Source organism: Camelina sativa, chromosome 1 (genome assembly GCF_030686135.1).
Source record: "Camelina sativa cultivar CO46 ecotype springtype chromosome 1, ASM3068613v1".
Classification (NCBI taxonomy): domain Eukaryota; kingdom Viridiplantae; phylum Streptophyta; class Magnoliopsida; order Brassicales; family Brassicaceae; genus Camelina; species Camelina sativa.
In genome coordinates this window covers 13440256-13460142 of record NC_141880.1, presented here as the reverse complement: position 1 = coordinate 13460142, position 19887 = coordinate 13440256, and the positions used below count along the sequence as shown (strand labels likewise).

The following is a 19887-nucleotide window of genomic DNA, read 5'->3' as shown; positions in this document are numbered from 1 at the left end:
CATCGACAGAGCCTCGACGAAACACCAGATCTGATTCATTGCTTCACGGATGCGGCTTAGAGGGAGGAGTCTAGAGATGCGGGCTTTGGCTGGATTTTCTTCGGACCCTCGCCACATGCTGAGAAAACATGTACTGCAAACTCTCACCATGTCAGATCGCCGCTTATGGTGGAAGCAATAGCAATATATATGGCTCTGCAACACGCTTTTGAGCTTGGCTTTCGGAAACTTTTGTTCGCCTCTGATTGACAACAGCTGGTCAAAGCGATTAATTTGGAACTCCAACTGAAGGAGATTCATGAGATTCTACATGATATCCTCTTGCCAACATCGAATTTTGAAGAAATCTCATTTAACTTATTTCCTCGGGAGAGGAATCGACGAGCGGATGAGATTGCGAAAACCTCTCTATCTACTTTCATTTCATCTGATGGTTTACATCTACTTATCCTTGTATCGTTGACTGTGATTTTCCTGGTTCAACCGGCCCAAATTATACTAACTCTTTAATTTGAATTAATGCAATTTGATTAACAAAAAAAATGTAATTTGTAAACACAATTTGTCATTTCCACTATAAGTATAATTATAATGAAAGAAAGTATAGTTGCATCAGTATCAGAATACTAGCTAAAACTAGTTTTTCTAATATTGGGATTTTTCGAAAACGAAATTTCTACTAATTTCAGACTATGCTTGCTATAATCTCTATTAATATAGAAAGTGGTGTTTTTTTTCTGTCAAGTTATATTAAAATATTGGGTTGGATCTAGTAACTATTTTTTGAACTAGAGGAATGAGACCAGCGAACTCAAATTTTTAATTTTCACTTTGTTTTAATTTATGAACTGTTGTGTGCCATTTCTATAATACAATTATCTAAAATTGTTGGTTCAGGTTATATATGTATTCAGACACTTATATGAGAAAGGGTACAATCGCTTAGAAAAACGGAATATCACAAACTTTTACTTTTGATCTAAAATGCAGTAATTGTTTTAATGAATCCAGGAAAATCAACCATGAACTTTACAGAAAAAGACTCGTTCAAATGAGCTGACTAAAGAATTTTATACAAAACAAAAAAAACTTTATAAATAACATATTTTTGCAAGTTTACCTTCAACTTGAAAAAAATACATATCAAATCTACAAAATTGAATTTAATGTGCAATATCTGGGAGATAATATTATAGTTAGTGCTTGTGGTTATCAATAGATTTATATGAATATGTCATTCAAAAGTGATCATTATGATGGGTAATATTCTAGTTATGAACCCATTTTAGCAATGAATATATATATATATATATATAAAGATTTCTTTCAAAGTGATTATTATTTGTTGTGATATACATATAACTATGGGACGAGTAATTAAACTTAAACCCCACAACATATATAAATACTTGAACTTTACCTATAAACCATTTACTTTTACGCGTACAAGATATCGAAGAAGAGACATTGACAAAGAGGAGACGAGGGATCACATACTCTCTCAATATAACTCGATTTTTTAAAAAGAACTTCTCTGCTAAAGTAATATATAGTTTTAACAACAGTTCTTATAATCGTTTTTTGCATTTTTTTCTATTGCTTAAATTTAGCTAGCCTTTGTTTATTAAATTTCTTATACGTATTTTGCTTGTACGATCACATTTACTAGTGTTTTGAATTATAAAACTAGATTTATGTAGTTAATATTAAGCTTTTGAAAATTAATACATGTTATTATTTTTATTATAATTGTTTTGAAAAATAGAAAATTGTGACAAAATGTTATATTAGGGTTTAAATTATAGATTTCCTACAGTTGTTTTTTTTGTAAGTTTGGAGTGAACTTACAAAAACTGATATTTATAAGATTTCTTAAATGCTTTAAATTATATATTAACTCATGCATTAATTTTTGAGCAATAGAAAGAGAAAAAAAAACTTTATCTTAAACATCCATTAAACTCTTCTTATAGTTGCAAATGGATTGACCTAAGAAATAACGTCTTCTATAATTTGGCTTACCTAAAGAAAATGTATTAGTTAATAATTAACTAATTTTCAAAAATGCTTTTTTTTTTTTTTTTTGGCAAAATAATTAGAAAGTTCTTTGCCCCGTGATGAGCTCATCTCTCTTCTTCCTTCTCTGACTCGTGTGTGCTTCCTGAAAACGAAAGTTTGAAACTTTCGTTTTGTTGTGTATCGTCGTCGTCACTGATTCTGACACACACACACAAAAAAAAAAACTCTATAAGATAATCCTTCACCTACAATAAAATTCTGGCCATGAAAGCAAAACTCACCCCCAAGCTTTAAATGCAATTAGCGAAACATCCCATCTCTCTCTCTCTCTCTCTCTCTCTCTCTCTCTCTCTCTCTCTCTCTCTCTCTCTCTCTTAACCACTAAGCAAAATCTCATCTTTCTCTCCCTATACTATATATAATAAAGCTTCTCTCCCAACTCTGCTTTTCATCGTTAATCGTTTTCTGGGTTCTCTTCGATTACGCTTAAAGGTTTAGAAAAAAAGTATGTCTTCTTCTTATAGATTCCAATCTGGGTTTTGTCCTCTTTCGTCAAGCCCTTCTCTTGGGAATTTCGTCGAACGGATCAAAGACGCTTGCCATTTCCTCGTCTCTGCTGTTTTGGGTACCATTATCTCCGCCATCTTGACCTTCTTCTTCGCCTTAGGTTTGTTTCTTGTAACTGTTCTTATGATTTTGGATCTGATTTTGTCTCTCTGCAGTCAATATTTGTTGTTGTTGCTCTGCTGCAAAATTCTGAGATTGTTTGGTAACATAAATTTGTTGCTTTATCTTTGATTGGATTGGTTTGAATCATTGAATTGATATGATTATTAGAAAGTCTTCAGCTTGGAGCTATATAAAGTTGTTTCCTTTTCTCTTGTTCAGTGGGGACATTGCTAGGGGCACTTACAGGGGCTTTGATAGGCCAAGAAACTGAGAGTGGTTTCATTAGAGGAGCAGCAATTGGTGCCATTTCTGGAGCTGTTTTCTCTATTGAGGTCTTTGAATCATCGCTTGATCTCTGGAAATCCGATGAGTCAGCTTTCGGATGTCTTCTCTATTTGGTGAGCAGCAACTCTTTACTCTGTTTTCAAAGTAGCCATCAAGTTTGGATTGAAATTCAAAGTGATTGATTAGTGTTTCTTTTTTGGTGTGTAGATTGATGTCATTGTTAGTCTTCTAAGCGGGAGACTTGTACGAGAGCGCATAGGTCCTGCAATGCTAAGTGCGGTGCAAAGTCAAGTATGTTGAGCATTCAAAGCTTTCAGAATTTTTTTCACCATTTCTGTTAAATTTGCATCTCCATCTTTATTAATCCTTTTTGTCTTTTCTGATCAGATGGGAGCTGTGGATACAGCCTTTGATGATCAGATAAGTCTCTTTGATACAGGTGGCTCAAAAGGATTGACAGGAGACCTGGTTGAGAAAATCCCAAAGATGACAATTACTGGCAACAATAACACTGATGCTTCTGAGAACACAGACTCCTGTTCTGTTTGTCTTCAGGTTGGTTCTATCATCAGTTTGCTTTGTGGTAGCTCTTTATCTCGAATCGCATGTCTAATTGAAAGTTTTTTTGGGGGTTTCTTCTCCTTCTTGATATGTGATTTTGCAGGATTTCCAGCTTGGTGAAACAGTTAGAAGCTTGCCTCATTGTCATCACATGTTTCACTTGCCTTGCATAGACAATTGGCTCCTCAGACACGGTTCTTGCCCGATGTGTAGACGTGACCTTTAATTTCACTCTCTCTCTCCATTGTCCATCTCTCATAATGCAGTTCAAATATTTCTACAGCTTGTACCTCAAGAGGCGGTTCTGCTCCTTTTCCTCTTCCATAACTTTCATGTAAATTATAGTTCTTTTTGGCTGTTTACAATTACCATACCTCTCTTTGTCTTTCAGAGTCTTTGTAGGACTCACTCCCTAGTTCTCTAATGTTATGTTCTAGTCAGCCCATGTACAAAGAAACACAAAAATATAGAGTTTTTGTTTATTATTTTTTTTTTTTTTCTGGCTAATGTTGTGTTACTCATGTTCTATTGAGCCAGAAACTAGTTGGTCGGCTTTTTCTTGAGCACTTGAAACTAGAGACACTACTCACTCACGGGACCAAATCCATTAGACAATATTTACTAGATTCTTGTCTGGTGGAACCAAACTAAGTACTTACGTATTTAAAGGATTCTTTGATGTAATTTGCTCAACCTAACAATTGTTTTTTGGTGTGTGAAGTCGTTGTCTAGCACCAAATTGCAATCTTCTATAATAATTTCTGTCCTCTAATTCTCTGGTAGTTCTAGTACCATAAATCCTCTCCCTGAATCAGAGCCTTGTATTGTAGTACTCTTAATTTATATCACATGGTATTGTATTTTCCCGTGGTATTGCTATGAAAACCAAGTACAAAATTTCAAAGAAGTTCCAAAAGATTGATATAGATTGTAACAAAAAAAACAAATTTAGCTTTGGCTGCTTTGCTAAGGCACCAACTAAGTGTTTGTTCTCTGTTTACTTGTTGGGAGTTATGAAATTGAATCACCTTGCAACACGGTGTTGCGAGGTGTAGAAGGGCGGATCCACATTGAGCATGGGTGATGGACTTGCACAATCTCTCCCCCATCGGGTCTGCTTTTCTTCTTTTTACTTTAGGACTCCGAGTTCTCTAATGTTAGGTTTAAGTCAGCATATGTACAGTACAGAGAAATACGCCAAAAATAAAGTATTTGTTTATTTAAATGATTTATTATGGCTAATGTTGTGTGACTTGTGTTCAATTACGCCAGAAACTAGTTGGCCGGCTTTTTCTTGAGTACTTAAAACCACAGACACGAGTGTTTACATATTTAAAGCACAAGTACTTACATATTCAAAGCACTCTTTAATGTGAACTGAAATCAAACCAGCACCAAATTGCAAAAATCAATCGTAATTAATATGACTTTTACTATAAATTTCTGACCTCTCCTCCTTCAGAGACTACAACTACTCCGAATACTCTTAATTTTTATGACATACTTTATTTTGTTTCCCTGGCTGACTACTTACCTTTATATTTTACCTGAAAACCAAGTACAAAGATGGCAAATTTATCTCAAAGTTTTCCAAGTGTGAGTAGTAAACGACCAACAACAAAGTTGCCTTGGTAAGCATCAACTAAGTTGCCTTGGTAGGCATCAACTAAGTTGCTTTGCTAACCATCAACTTAGTTTCTTTGCTAAGCATTAACTAAGTTGCTTTGCTAACTATCAACTAAGTTGCTTTGCTAACTATCAACTAAGTGTCTTTGCTAAGCATCAACTAAGTTTCTTTGCTAAGCATCAACTTGAGCATTTTAAGCTCTGTTTACATGTTGAAAGTTGTATCATCTTTTACAGCAAGCTTGATCACATCTAATATGTATATTGTTAATTAAAGGATGGGGCCATGGGGCTATACTGAAACCGAATATATATGAAGAAACTAATAAGAACATATCAAAATTTTGAAAAAAAATGATAGACAAAAATCCACCTTCACAAATTTCTTGTTTTTTTTTTTTTTTTTTTTTTGGGATTTTAGCAAAACTAACAGAAAAAAACATAAATTAAGTGAGTGATCCCTTCAACCATCTAACCCTTATATGCTAATTAACTATAATATCCCATTTTAAAAATTCAAATCATATTGAACACAAAAAAAAATTATTATGTTTGACCCAAAAAAAATCAATTTTTTGGATGAGACTAATTCAACATTTAAAACCACTTAAGATAATATTAATTTGGCCATATCATCACTATTCTCTCTCTTCTTTGACTCTCTGGCCGCGGACGTATCCTTCACTTATTCTAGTTCTATCCCTTTTGGTCATCTCATCTTGGGCTATGGCTATTCACTTCGTTTCCAGATTTAATTGGCTGTATTCTTTATTATGATTTTGGTTATCTAGCAAATTGACCCTTTTTTAATTTTCCTTTGTAACGTTCCTTTTTCTAAATGAGTCTTTATCGTTATTATATTCAATAGTTTATTACTGATCAATTGATTTGATGAGTGTAATGGATGTAGACTGTAGTAGTAGTCTATTTGTACCACGTAAATTACTTGAATATAGTAAATGTCTATGGATTTTAGCTATACAACTAACTAATGCTAATTAATGGCTTGTAATTCTGCTTTATTCTTTCTTTCTTTTTTCCGTCTTTTATAGTGATGATTTTCAACTACTAAAAGATTATTTCATAGATAAATTACATAAAAGCTCGGAGAAAATACAAAATATAAAGAAAATATAAAGACAAGCAAAAAGTGAAAGAGTTTTAGAGTTTTAGAGTTTCAAGATTCCGAGAGCAATAGACGAGTTGATATCTTAGATCATTTTGAGCATATGTTTTCTTGACTTTTTATCAATCTTAGCTCTTTGCATCTCCAAGTGTAGAGCAATCTGCATCTGCTCCATCTCCCTTTGAGCCTTCAACATCGCAGCTAGCTCTGAATTGGCCGAGCTCCTTCCTCCGTTCACCCCATTTCCATTACTTCCTCCTCCTCCTCTTCCTCTTCCTCCTTTTTTTGGCTTTTCCTCTTCTTCAGCGACGCATGCATGTAAATGAGCACCGTAGTCACACTTCTGGCAATAGTGCAACCACAAATTATCCGGCATAGTTTCCTGGCAAACATCACACGTAAATATATGACCCTTTGGGCAAGGAGTACTGTAGAGCAAAACGAGCGTGTGCGCGTGCTCGTCATGCTTCATGGTCTCTGGCATAGATACACATCCAACATGAACATCGTAGTGGCATATAGAGCAGTTATACGTGAACCCGGATCCATACTCACCGCATGCGTCACACGTGTAGGTGGATTGATTATTCTGTGGGGAATAGAGTAGGGTCAAAGGGTGATCAGGGTGAGACTTGTGACGAATCTCTCGTGGAAGCTCGAAACATGACTTGTGCAAGAAGTAATCACACTCTGACTTTGTGCACTTGAAAGATGCACCGATCAGGTCTAGGTCGCAACCAGAGCAAATGATCTCATCTTCAACTTGGGCTTTGTGACCGCGCAATGGATGGTTGTGGCTCGGGTGTCTCACTGAAGGGCGGGTAGCTGGTTTCCCTGAAGCCATTAGAAGTAATAATATTCTTGATTTGCGTATGAGCAAAAGGGTTTCAAACTATTTATAGTGAAAATAAAAGAAGACTTTTGGTAATCATTCACAAAATAAAATGATAAAGAGTTTACTTTTTTTTTTTTGGTTTATAATGTTTAAGATTTGACTAACCAAGTTGTAGTTTGTCTTTAACTATATTGGAACAATAATGTCTCTCTATAAATATATGGACAAGGTTCACATTGGGATTCAAACTAAAGAAGGTGGATATATTGCAAAATAACGATTCAATGTATCAAATTATCTTCGTGCACAAAAAAAAAGTATCAAATTATCATTTATCGTGTTGGGCTAAAAGTTCAATAACGTTGACATAGTGAATATGTGAAAGTCAATATAATCAAGCTGGGACTCTAATGCATATCGTCTGCGAGTCGTCTTGTACATTCAAGGATAACATCGAGAGACCAAATCGTCTTTTATGTCAAATTTTTTTTTTGGATTTATTAGAAATATAAAGAAAACATGTTTGATACTACTTTATTTTTCTGTCCAAACAAGTTCGATACTACATAATCTAGTGAATTCAGAAGATTTGAAAAAATAAACATTGTTAACCAATTACGACAACAATATATATAGTAAAATACTTAGGTTCACTCCTAGGATGAACCTTTTTATTCACTTCTTCTTTTTCAATCCATTGAAATCTTCTATACATTATCTTATTTAAAAAAATTAATCAAAATTAAATTAAAAAGCAAAACAAATTAAGGAAACAAATTATGTATATATTTTTTAAGGAAGGTTAAATATTGGATTGGTTTAGATTTTGCAATTAGAATGAAATGATGTATCGGTTTGGGTTTACAAATAAGGTGATTAGGCTTTAGATTTTACAATTCAAACAAAATTATATGTCGGTTTGGGTTTACAAATGAAGTGGTTAGAATTTAGATTTTACAATTAAAACGAAATTATATGTCGGTTTGGGTTTACAAATGAAGTGGTTAGGGTTTAGATTTTACAATTAAAATGAAATTATATGTCAGTTTGGATTTACAAATGAGATGGTTAGGATTTAAATTTTACAATTAGAATAAAATTATATGCCGATTTGGGTTTACAAATGAGATGGTTAGAATTTAAATTTTACAATTAGAATGAAATTATATGTTAGTTTGGGTTAGAATATGGAGCACGAAAAATGCTATCATCATGACTGATTATGGTTAATAGTATCCACAAAATTTATTTTGATATTTGTGAAGTGCTTTGTTTTCTTTGGGTAAATAGATGATTAAGTTAAACGCTTCATGTATGACAAAAAAAAGGTGAAATGCTTTATATACATGATCATGAAGAATAGATATGCAAAATAAAAGTTAACAAATATATGAAGTAAACTTTCTATACTTTGTTACTCAATTTGTTATAATGGATGTTCTTGTTTTTTTTATTGATTATTTCATATTATTAGATTTTCACAAAAATTATACATTATTTATGTTCATTTAATATGTTATGATCTAGAAAAACGTTTATGGTTTATGGATTGCATGGGAGAGTGTATTATAGTTTATGGATTGCATGGGAGAGACGGGTCAGAAAGTTGGAGTTGGAGGTGGATTCTAAAGTGTTGGTTGATTTTCTTGTGACAAGGATTAGCGAGGCTCATCCATTCTCGTTTTTGGTACGTTTGTGTCATGATTTCATTTTTTGGAACTAGAATATCTGAATTACTCAAGTATATATGGAAGCTCTGACAAAAATTAGCAAACTATGTTTTTTCTTTGCAGTTAGGTTTTCATTCATTTGATACTGTTCCAAGTGGTGTTGAGTCTGTTCTTTCGGATAATGTTCCGAGGGGTTGCGGCTCCTCGTCAGGTTTATCCTTAATTTTTGAGTTTGAATAGTTAAAGGGGACTTAGTCTCCCCTTCCTTCCCAGAAAAAATTATGTTATGTCTATTTGTATTCTGCAGTTTCTTTTCTATTGGTTAACTTTTTAAAAATAAATGTTAAATAATATGTTTATACAAAAAGAAAAAAAACATTTATGCTTCTTAATTAAACTTTGTACTTGTAGGTAGAAAATCTTATGAATTGGACAGAGGGAGTATTTTCTATTTATTAGAGAAGATACATTAATAGTTAGTTCTCTCTAATACAAAGGATGGTTGAAAATGGTTCTTTACCTGTTAGGATACACATACGGTTTCGCAAGAAGGTCGGAAGCCTAGTTATAGTTCTCTCTATTACAAAGGATGGTTGCAACATAGGTTACACATGTAAAAAAGACGAACCTCATTCAACTAAACGATTTAACAGTTGTTGAAATAGACGGAAAAGGGGTAAAAATCCAAACCCCTAGCCTGCTTAACACACAATGACACGCACATAGCTAACAGTAGGAATCACAAGCTATAGAGGTTGATCCGTTGAGGAAAGCAAGACCAATAGTGATACCTAAAAATAACTTGCCTGGTCAGAGTTAGGCACTTTTTTTTTTTTTTTTTTTTTTTTTGGAACTGGACGTAAAATTTATTCAATCCAAAAAACAACAGTTCTTACATCAAGTACATATTAAGATTGAAGAGTAGAGGAGAGTATTTAGCTTAATTCTTGTAGAGATCACCACACTTCAAAAAGCATTTGTCTAACTTGTCAGCTCGTATAAATGATAGCCAGTTTCGAACGTATTCTATCTATGTGTTTTGATTAGGTGATGGAGGGAGAGAGGAATGTATCAATAATGTCTCCTTGAATTCCTTTCTTTCCATATGCTTGTCTACTGCGCGGTTTGCAGGACATACCGAAGAGCAGAAAGAAGTTGTGGTGCTAGTGAGGTTCGCTATCTATTATTTTGTAACGCGATTAATTATTTGTTTACGATCGAAATGTATAGGCAAACCATTTAAACCAACTAAACTAATTCACCAGTTTTAGTTAGATCTAACAATTACTACCTATAAAATAACAACAAATTATATAACTAAACCTTACAAAAAAAAAACATTTAGGAAAAGTCGGTCCAACTACATATAACTAATAATACCAATCTTTACATAATTAAATGACGTGTTGACAAAATCAATTCAATTGCGTAACCAATAATAATAAACATTAATTTGATTGTGGTTTACAAATTTACACAATGACGTTGAAAATTCTACAGTAGTGATGACTTCTACTTTGACTTTTGCTTTAATTTGAGAGAGTCTTTTGATAATGAAAATTACCTGCGACCTTTTTTTATTTCTTACTATAATTAAACAAAATAATAATAAGAATAAGTTTTATTATTTAATTACTTTTTTCAGGAAAAATAAATTGACTTCAAAGTTGATCATCATCATCTCATACGAAGGAGAAACCTTTGAAGCTTCTCCTACTTCACACGATTCTTCTTCCCTAATTTTCTCGGTTTCTATTTTACAAAAATTCGCTCTTTAGCTAGACTGGGTTTTCAGTATTACTCGGAAATTTCGTTTTTTTTTTAAGGAAGTTTCCGAGATCTCGGTTTGGTACTCAAGCTGTAGAATTATGTATCTGGGTCTTCTTATTTTGATAGCTTCGAGCTGGGTTTTGGATAGATGCGAAGGAATTGGTGAATTTGGGTTTGAGTTTCATCACCGTTTCTCGGATCAGGTTGTTGGTGTTTTGCCTGGTGATGGTTTGCCTAATCGAGACTCTTCTAAGTATTACAGAGTCATGGCTCATCGTGATCGGTTAATCAGAGGTCGTAGGCTTGCTTCTGTTGATCAATCACTTGTTACTTTCTCTGACGGCAACGAAACTGTTCGTGTTGATGCCCTTGGATTGTAAGGTTTTCTTTAATTTCAAAATAAAAATAAAAAAAAAAAGGTTTATGTTTTTATGGAGAGAGACTTGAAAGGTTTTGATTGATATATGTTGGATTGTTTTTGTTTGGTGTTTGTAACAGTTTGCATTACGCTAATGTGTCAGTTGGTACGCCAGCTGATTGGTTTCTGGTTGCTTTAGATACTGGAAGTGACTTGTTTTGGTTGCCCTGTGACTGCACCAATTGTGTTCGTGAATTGAAAGCGCCTGGTGGCTCGGTAATGTTTCTTCTTTTTTTTTTTTTTTTGCTTATATACGGTTACTTGTTTCATTTGAGTATGTTGCTAAGCTAGCTTGTGTATCTTGAGGATTTGGTCTAGATTGTGAAGAAACTATAGGATTGGGTTTTAAGTGAGGGTTTGTTGTGGGATACAGATGGATTGTGTAGGATAGAAATGTGACTTTGGGCAGGTCTTTGTTAACGCTAAAATACAGTGAGACTGACACTAGACTTATCGAGGGTACATCTATGTGTTCAGTGCTCTGTTGCTCACCATGTGGACTAGAAACATTTAGTAAATGAGATATGTCTATGCTTAGATTTTGTTTTATCGACATCTGATGTGATCTCTTTAGACATTTTTTATTTTATTTCTGCAAGTTGTTCGATTCCTTAAGGAATTTTTTTTTTTTTTTTTTGTTGTTGCAGAGTTTGGACCTTAATATTTATAGCCCTAATGTATCATCGACAAGTTCAGAAGTTTCCTGTAATAGCTCGTTATGTACAAGAGGTGATCGATGTGCTTCCCCTCAAAGTAATTGCCCATACCAGATCCGGTATCTTTCTAATGGTACCTCGTCTACTGGAGTCTTGGTGGAGGATGTACTTCACTTAGTTTCAAATGACAAAAGTTCTAAAACTATTCCTGCCCGAGTTACTTTGGGGTAAGTAATTTCTTCTATACAGACTTTTGAGTATATAATATTATATCATAGAATTTTTCTATTATGTTGGCAAGCCTAAATCTTTGTGTTTTCATCTTTAAAATCTTTCTGTGCTGGAACAGATGTGGTCAAGTTCAGACCGGTGTATTCCATGATGGTGCAGCTCCAAATGGTCTTTTTGGGCTTGGCTTAGAAGACATATCAGTTCCTAGCGTACTAGCAAAGGAGGGAATTGCAGCAAACTCATTCTCAATGTGTTTTGGGAATGATGGAGCTGGTAGGATCAGTTTTGGAGATAAAGGTAGCGTAGACCAACGGGAAACACCATTGAACATAAGACAACCACAGTAAGCAAGCCGTTGAATCATATCTTCTCTATGTTTAACCGAACTTGTCCATCTCCTTGAATATACTTCTAGTTGTTTCTTCTAACTACCATATTCTTTTATTGTCAACCAGTCCTACTTACAATATCACCGTCACGAAAATAAGCGTTGGAGGAAATACAGGCGATCTTGAATTTGATGCTGTTTTCGACTCTGGAACCTCGTTCACTTATCTGACTGATGCAGCTTACACCCTTATTTCAGAAAGCGTAGGTCTTCATCTCTATTGTAATATGATCTTGGTTTGGTATTACATTGGCTTGATAACCAATATGATTTTGCAGTTTAATTCTCTAGCTCTGGACAAACGATATCAAACAACTGATCCCGAATTACCTTTTGAGTACTGTTATGCATTAAGGTTGCCTCTGTACTCTGGTCACCATCACTCTTATTATCTCTGAAACCTTACTAACTAACTTCTGGATCTATCTATGTGCAGCCCAAACAAAGACAGCTTCCAGTATCCAGCTGTGAATCTTACAATGAAAGGCGGGAGCTCATATCCCGTTTATCACCCTTTAGTAGTAATCCCCATGAAGGTTAGTTAGGCCTCTGTTATTGCAGCGCACCTCTGTTCTGTCTCTGCCATTACTTAAGCTCTCTCCTTGTGATGATTTCAGGACACAGATGTGTACTGTTTAGCCATCATGAAGATAGAAGACATTAGCATCATCGGACGTAAGTATAAATTTGGAAACTCAACCAAAAACTGCTGTGTCACGAAACTTAGAAATGCAAGATTTTTATCGGATTTCTTCGTTTTTACAATTTGCAGAGAACTTCATGACTGGCTATCGTGTTGTCTTTGATCGTGAGAAACTGATTCTGGGGTGGAAAGAATCTGATTGTGAGTTCATTATCAACTTTTATTCCCTGTAGAGCCTAAGATCCTTAACTTCTTTCTAACCCGACTTCATTTTCCATGGCTAAAGGTTACACCGGTGAGACCTCGGCGCGGACGGTTCCATCGAACCGTTCCTCCTCCTCGGCTAGACCACCAACTTCTTCATTTGACCCGGAGGCGACAAACATACCATCTCAAAGACCAAGCACGTCGACTTCTTCTACAGCTTATTCTCTCTCTATCTCACTTTCATTATTCTTCTTCTCAATTTTGGCCATCCTTTAATTACTTTTACACGTATATAAATTTAGACATCTACTATACACGAATATGTATTCTTTAGAAGATAATGAATCACCAAAAAAATCTTACACTACCGATGTTTATTTATTTTTATTTTTTTCTATGGTTGTATATTTGTCTAATTTACTACAAGAGGACAAATCTCATTGAGAATAAACAAAAACTAGAGCAAATATACTCAGATTGAGACAGAGAACTAAGAAAAAACAACAAAATCATGTTCTTGAGACCAAACAAAATGATTAAAGATGTATTAAGCTCGTTAAAGAGAGAAAAACGGTAAAACAGATACGGTTGACAAACAACAAAAAACGCATGGATTAAGAGCACAAAAGGACATGACCATTGCTTTCACCTAACTCCAATGATCCTCTATATTCTGTATCTGATTCTAATGTACCTCTATATTTTGGGTTCACCAATGGAGGATGGACTGACTTGAGTACTTTTAAATCGTTAACATCAAGATCCTCTATGTGGTTTAAAAAGGTGCGAACGCTACAAGGTTGCTTAAACGCTTCACCAAAACCTTGGATTTCAACACGTTGGAGAGTGTTCCTTTCGGGATTGAAGTAGAAAACATAAAACGGTTGTTTAGATGTATATGTGCCCATCGAAAACACTATCTCACCAGAAGCGGTCGCTCCAGCGATGGAAACGTGACGAAAGAATCTATCATCGGTCCAAGTGTAGGCATATTTGGACCATTCCTGTTTCTCGACATCCTCTAGAACCCACACATGCAACTCATTAGTTGCATCAGCTTCAAGGTTATCCTTTAAGTACTGGTCGAGATCCTTCCCGTAATAACAAATCTCATAAATGTCGACATCATCCTCCCAATAAATCAGAGCTAACTTGCCCTTATAGTTTATCAATTGACAAATCCTTTCTACGTCAATAATGGTGAACTTTTCTGACTTAACATCAAAGCAAACTATGACATAATCAAATGATAGTTCTTCTCTCTCACATAAGAAATACAAAACCCCATTGATGCATATGCCATCACTCTTAATACCTGGCCGTCTTAAGGGACACTTGATCCTTCTCCATGTCATATCTCCATCTTCCAATGTAAGAATTTTATGATGACAACCAGGAGGACCAGATGGATATTTAATGGACAATACCTTGTATTGCTTGTCAATCGGGTCAAACCCGAAAAAGCTATACGCCTTTCTGTAAGTATAACGAAAAGGTGTGATCGCATACCGTCCTGTGACGGGGTTACATACCAGAGGTCTACCCTGGTTTCTATCACCATAGATATAGAACAAGCCTGAGGCATAGCCGCATGAAAAATATCTGGGGTCATAAGAATGATAGATCAGTAGATCGTCTGGAGAGAATCTCACATGAAAGTCGGTTGCTGCTACAAGTGTCGTCGACGACGATTTCACATATGGATTCTCAAGCTGAGGCAACGAGAAGAACCTCCAACAAGCTTTTCCATTTTCGTCGCCGTCTTCTGCGATGGCGAATAAGAGGCGCGGCTTAGCCGATGACATGCTCAGGAACAACTCCTTGAAATATGGACTACCAAACATTGATGCCCATTCCTTCGACACGCAACGAAACCTCGCAACTGACTTTGAAGGCAATCTCGACAATATCTCCAGGATGAGACCGATCGATATGTGAGATGATGAATTCATCGATCTGGAGAGGATGAGATCCAACGAGGATGTTAAAAACGTATATAGTAAGGCCTAGATAAACCTTAGAACATCTTATATATAATTATTTTAAGATTAATGATATTTGTTTACTTAAAAATAAGGGAAAAAAAAACCAAAGAAAATTGAAAATTATTTCAAAAAGTTTCTAAATTTAATGATAAAGCATATCTTTAAATTTTTAAGTATTTAAAGAAAATATAATTTATTGTTCAAAGCATATCTTTCATATATTTTTTTTTTTTTTTGTAAATTTTTAGTTTTGATAACCATTTATACTTTATTATACATATAATAATTATTATATGTCATTAAAATTTATTTATAACACTTTATTATTTGTTATCAATAATCAATTAAAAATATCTTTTTTCTCCATATTATCCATTTAAAACCAAATTAATAGTGTCATATGTGAATTGTATTCTCCATATTATATTGGTTTGAATAAGTATGGAAAGTCTGGAATAATACTATTCAAAACATAGAAAATATAAATAATTTACTTATTCATTTACTTTTGATGACCTATGAAGTGAAGATATTAATTGTAGTAAATTAATGTGAATAATCTAAAACATTAATAATAATTTAAAAGTAAAAGATGATCCATGTCAAGTAGTAGAAGTGCCAAATATGAAAAAGTTATAGAGTAGACCCCCTCATATTATCTAAGATTTTTTTATCCAAAAACTATCCCCTATATATTAATAGAGAAGCATTCTAAACAAAATGTTGATGTGTCGTCGTTAGAGAGCTCGAGACACTACTGAATTTATTGCTCTCATTTTTATGGATATTTACACATAATTGCTATTGAATGATAAAGGAATATTCCTTTTCAGTTAATTAAAAAATCAAACATTTTAATTTTAAAATATATTTTTATAACAGATTTAATTATTATATCATTATTAGATCTAAAACATTTTTAAAAACCTAAATTATTCACCTATTCAAAAAAAAACTGATTAATATTCACATATTTAAATTTTCCAAAATAAAATTATCACAATAATCATTATTGTAGCCTTATAGGCAATGTAATTATTTAATACTATTGGTATAATATTTCACAGGTGAAACATATTCTTACAAAAAGAAAATTAAACAAAATAAATAATCTTGCGTAGATTGAAGAAAGAGCGGATGATATATATAGTTGATACATAGTAGTTTGATCTAAGCATAATCTCACGGGTTATATATTTGGTTATTACAAAAACAAATTTTAGATTTTCGATAATAACTTTAAACACTCATATTATTTGTATAGAGTTATCCCGCATATAGTGCGGGTTGTTACCTAGTCTATAATAGTATTTTTGCAGCATTTTTCACAAATAAATACTCATTTTATAAACAATTACCATTGAATGCTAATACATTTAATATTAGTTACCAAAATTTCAAAATCAATAATAGGTAAAATTTGAAAGGATAAGGAAATCTTTCTACCTAACTCAAACATATAAATATATGATTCACTTTCACTTTTATTTGAATATATATTTAGATTATTTTAAATTATTATATAATACATAAGAACAAATTTTAGGAATACCCTTTTTGGTATACCCCTTTCAAAAATATCATTTTTGAACATTTTCATTTTAACCCTCTTTTACATAGTTACAATATGTTTTCTTTATTTTTTAAAAATTTTTTAGGTTTAGGTTCTCTATTTTACATTTAGGATATAATATTGAGATGTTAGGGTTTAGGACTTAGAATTTAGTTGTTTTATACAAAGAAAAGGGGTATTGTTGAAAATCGACAATATGAAAGGATATTTTTAAAGAGTGACATAGGAAAATGAGTATTTTTGAAAATCACTCAATAAAATTTTTGTTTTTCTGCATATGATGTAATTCAATTTTTTCAATACGGACATATATCCCATATGGGTACTATAACCCATATCGCTTAAAAAATTATGCAATTATTCAGAGTCATACTATAAAATAGACCAAAATGATTTAGAATATGAATTAGTAGAAAGTTTGATTTATTAGGCATTTAAATTAAAAAATTATTTGCTTTATTTTGGTTATTTATTTTAAGGTACTTAATCTTTATAAAAGGTATTTAATCTTTATAAGAAATTTAAATTTTATAAATATTTCAACAATTAAATAGGTTAAAATTTATAAAACCATTTAAATATTAATAATCTATTTAAACTTTTAGGAAGTTTCAAATATGATATATATTTAAACTTTATAAGAAGTCTAAGTATTATATGTATTTAAAATTTATAATAAACACCAATCTTATAAAATTTAAATGATTAAAATCTTAATAAATATCACCCTAATTCGATCTAATCTTTATAATACAAAAATAAACATTAGAAATTAAGATGATATACTGCAAGTTAAAATATCTCGAGACATGGTTATATGGCGGGAAAAGTTTCATCATATTGATATAAATTAAAATATTATTCATTCGGTGCTACACGACTAAAACATCATTTCATCTTTTTGTTAACTATCGATATTAGAGAAATATACATATTTAATTAAGTTAATTAAATTTATATTATTTAAAAACAAATTATTTTGCAGTATGATGTGAGTTTAAACCATAAAATTAACAATTATTATACAATTATAACAATAAACAAAGCAAATAGAATTTAACAAACAAATACAAATTTTCATTTTAATTTTTTTTATAAATAATTTGTCTGCATTGTACTACGGGTCCTAATCTAGTAAAGATATATAAGATTTTTGATTAATAAATTGAAGATATTAATTATGGTAAAATAATGTGAATAGTTTAAAACATTAGTAATAATTTAAGGGAAAAAATGATACATGTCAAGTAGTTAGTAGTACAAAGTGCCAAAGTTATAGAGTAAACCCTCTCATATTAAGAGAATTTTAACTATCAAAGTACAAAGTGCCAAAGTTATAGAGCAAAAACATATTTTTAACCATCAAAATATCGTTAGATATAACTTTAAAGAATTTTACTAACATTATAAACCACCATGAAAGAAGATGGAACAGTAATGTGTTGAGAACTCTTTGTGATCTGTCGGATCTGATTGTTATATATATCTTCTGTATATATCAAGAAATATACATTCACAATTGTAGTTTTTTGCAATTTTTCAGAGAAAGTAAGTGAGTTGTTCCTTTTTCCTTGAGCCTCCTTCACCATACAAATCATTGTTTTGCTTTAGCTCATTCATTCATGCTCCCTATGATGCAAAATGGTTCAGCTTAAGGGATCTATTTTGTAGCTTAATCAAGGAAACAAGGGTTTTTCTGAGACCTACTTCGCTGAATCAAGAGATTAGGAAGAATCTCTTGAGACCGACTTCTTGTTTTGATGACAGAATCAAATCAACACAAGGAAAAGGAGAGAAACTCTCTGTTTTTAAATTTATCAAAAGCTGCGTACAAAGAAGAGAAGCTAAACGCTTAAATAGACAAAGGGCAAAGCCGCTAGTCCTAGATAAGATCTAAACACTGTGAACTTACCGTAACAGAATAATAGAAATAACTAACAAAAGGAAAAGTTTTAAACTGACATAAAGAAAATGGGAAGAGGAAGCTTCTAGGATATTGCATCAGGTCCCTCCTGGTGAGAAAGATTCCACCCCAAATCTGGAACTGGATCAGGAGGAACGTAGCGAGACATGTATTTCACATTGAAGACATCAGACGTGTTGATACCAGCGGGAAGACTGAACCTATTCGCATTGTCGTTGATACGTTCAAGAACTTCAAAGTGGTCCAAGCTTCTTTGCTTTGAGTTTGTTAAATGCACGTAATGGCATACGATCCTTTGTTAGAACAACCCAAACCATATTACCAACTTCAAAAATCAGACAACGACGATGTAAATCCGCATCAGCTTTGTACTCTCGGTAGACGCTTCCAAATTGGTTTTAAAGAGATCATGAATGAGAGAAATTTCAGTAACAAAGTCAGCAGAGACATTATGAATGCGAGTTTGAGCAGGAAGAGTAGAAAGATCAGCCGGACCTCCTGGAACGATGCCATAGATAACTTAAAATGGACTGAATCCCGAACTTCTAATTCAAGCATGGTTATGCACAAATTCAGCTTAAGGGAGCTTGGAATCACCAACCAGAGCTCGCAAGATATTTCCAAGTGACTGGTTAACAACTTTTATTTGGCCGTCAGACTGTGGATGGTAAGCAGAACTCATGTCAAGACTTGTATCTAGAAGATTCCACAATGATCTCCAAAAATGACTCAGAAAATGTGAATCACGGTCAGAAACAATTGATGAAGGAAGACCATGTAAACAGTATATCTCTCGAAAGAAGAGTGTAGCAACCTGAACTACATCTGTTGTACGCTTGCAGGGTATGAAATGAACCGTTTAAGAAAAACGATCAACCACAACAAAAATGGATTCAAAGCCATGTTGGATTCGTAGAAGACCCATTATGAAATCCATGCTTATATCTATCCAAGTCTGAGTTGGAATAGGAAATGGCATATAAAGACCTGCATTAGTAGCTTGTCCCTTAGACTTTTGACTCACAACATACCGCTTAACGAAACATTCAACATCACACCGCAAGCTTGGCCAAAAATACGAAAAAGTCACGAGCTGAAGCGTGCGGTCCCGTCTCACATGACCTTCATTATGAAGTTATGCAATAAGCTGGATACGAAGGCTACAATCTAGAATGCGAAGACGAGAACCACAAAACAAGAAGCCCTCATGTAACGTAAATCCGATGATAAACCTGCTGTAACTGATTCCAAAACGCGACCAAAAATGGGTCTGTTGGGTATAAATCAGCAAAGGTAAAAAA

General features: G+C 33.3%; 2 protein-coding genes and 2 pseudogenes across 5 annotated transcripts; 2 read left to right on the top strand and 2 right to left on the bottom strand.

The window, feature by feature from the left end:
* The first annotated feature begins 2049 nt into the window (after positions 1–2049).
* LOC147949878 (NEP1-interacting protein 2) lies at positions 2050–4021 on the top strand. Its single transcript, XM_087458285.1, has 5 exons — positions 2050–2686; positions 2908–3086; positions 3181–3264; positions 3361–3528; positions 3638–4021. Exons 1-5 carry the CDS (start codon positions 2527–2529, stop codon positions 3758–3760), a joined length of 714 nt encoding a protein of 237 aa, XP_087314411.1. The 5' UTR covers positions 2050–2526; the 3' UTR covers positions 3761–4021.
* Positions 4022–6218: 2197 nt separating this feature from the next.
* LOC104790594 (protein VACUOLELESS GAMETOPHYTES pseudogene) lies at positions 6219–7151 on the bottom strand (annotated as a pseudogene). Its single transcript, XR_015596027.1, has one exon. The product of XR_015596027.1 is annotated as a protein VACUOLELESS GAMETOPHYTES pseudogene (transcript).
* Positions 7152–10409: 3258 nt separating this feature from the next.
* LOC104790584 (aspartyl protease family protein 1) lies at positions 10410–13471 on the top strand. 2 transcript variants are annotated; one of them, XM_010516362.3, is made up of 10 exons: positions 10410–10937; positions 11060–11195; positions 11627–11862; positions 11985–12209; positions 12322–12457; positions 12533–12609; positions 12691–12790; positions 12872–12929; positions 13027–13098; positions 13184–13471. In XM_010516362.3, exons 1-10 carry the CDS (start codon positions 10660–10662, stop codon positions 13378–13380), a joined length of 1515 nt encoding a protein of 504 aa, XP_010514664.2. In that variant the 5' UTR covers positions 10410–10659; the 3' UTR covers positions 13381–13471. The 2 variants fall into 2 exon arrangements, with proteins under 2 accessions (XP_010514664.2, XP_087314404.1); XM_087458278.1 differs by having other exon boundaries at positions 10449–10942.
* Positions 13448–15152, bottom strand: LOC147949877 (F-box protein At2g15640 pseudogene; annotated as a pseudogene). The gene has a single exon (XR_015561957.1). The product of XR_015561957.1 is annotated as an F-box protein At2g15640 pseudogene (transcript).
* Positions 15153–19887: the final 4735 nt, after the last annotated feature.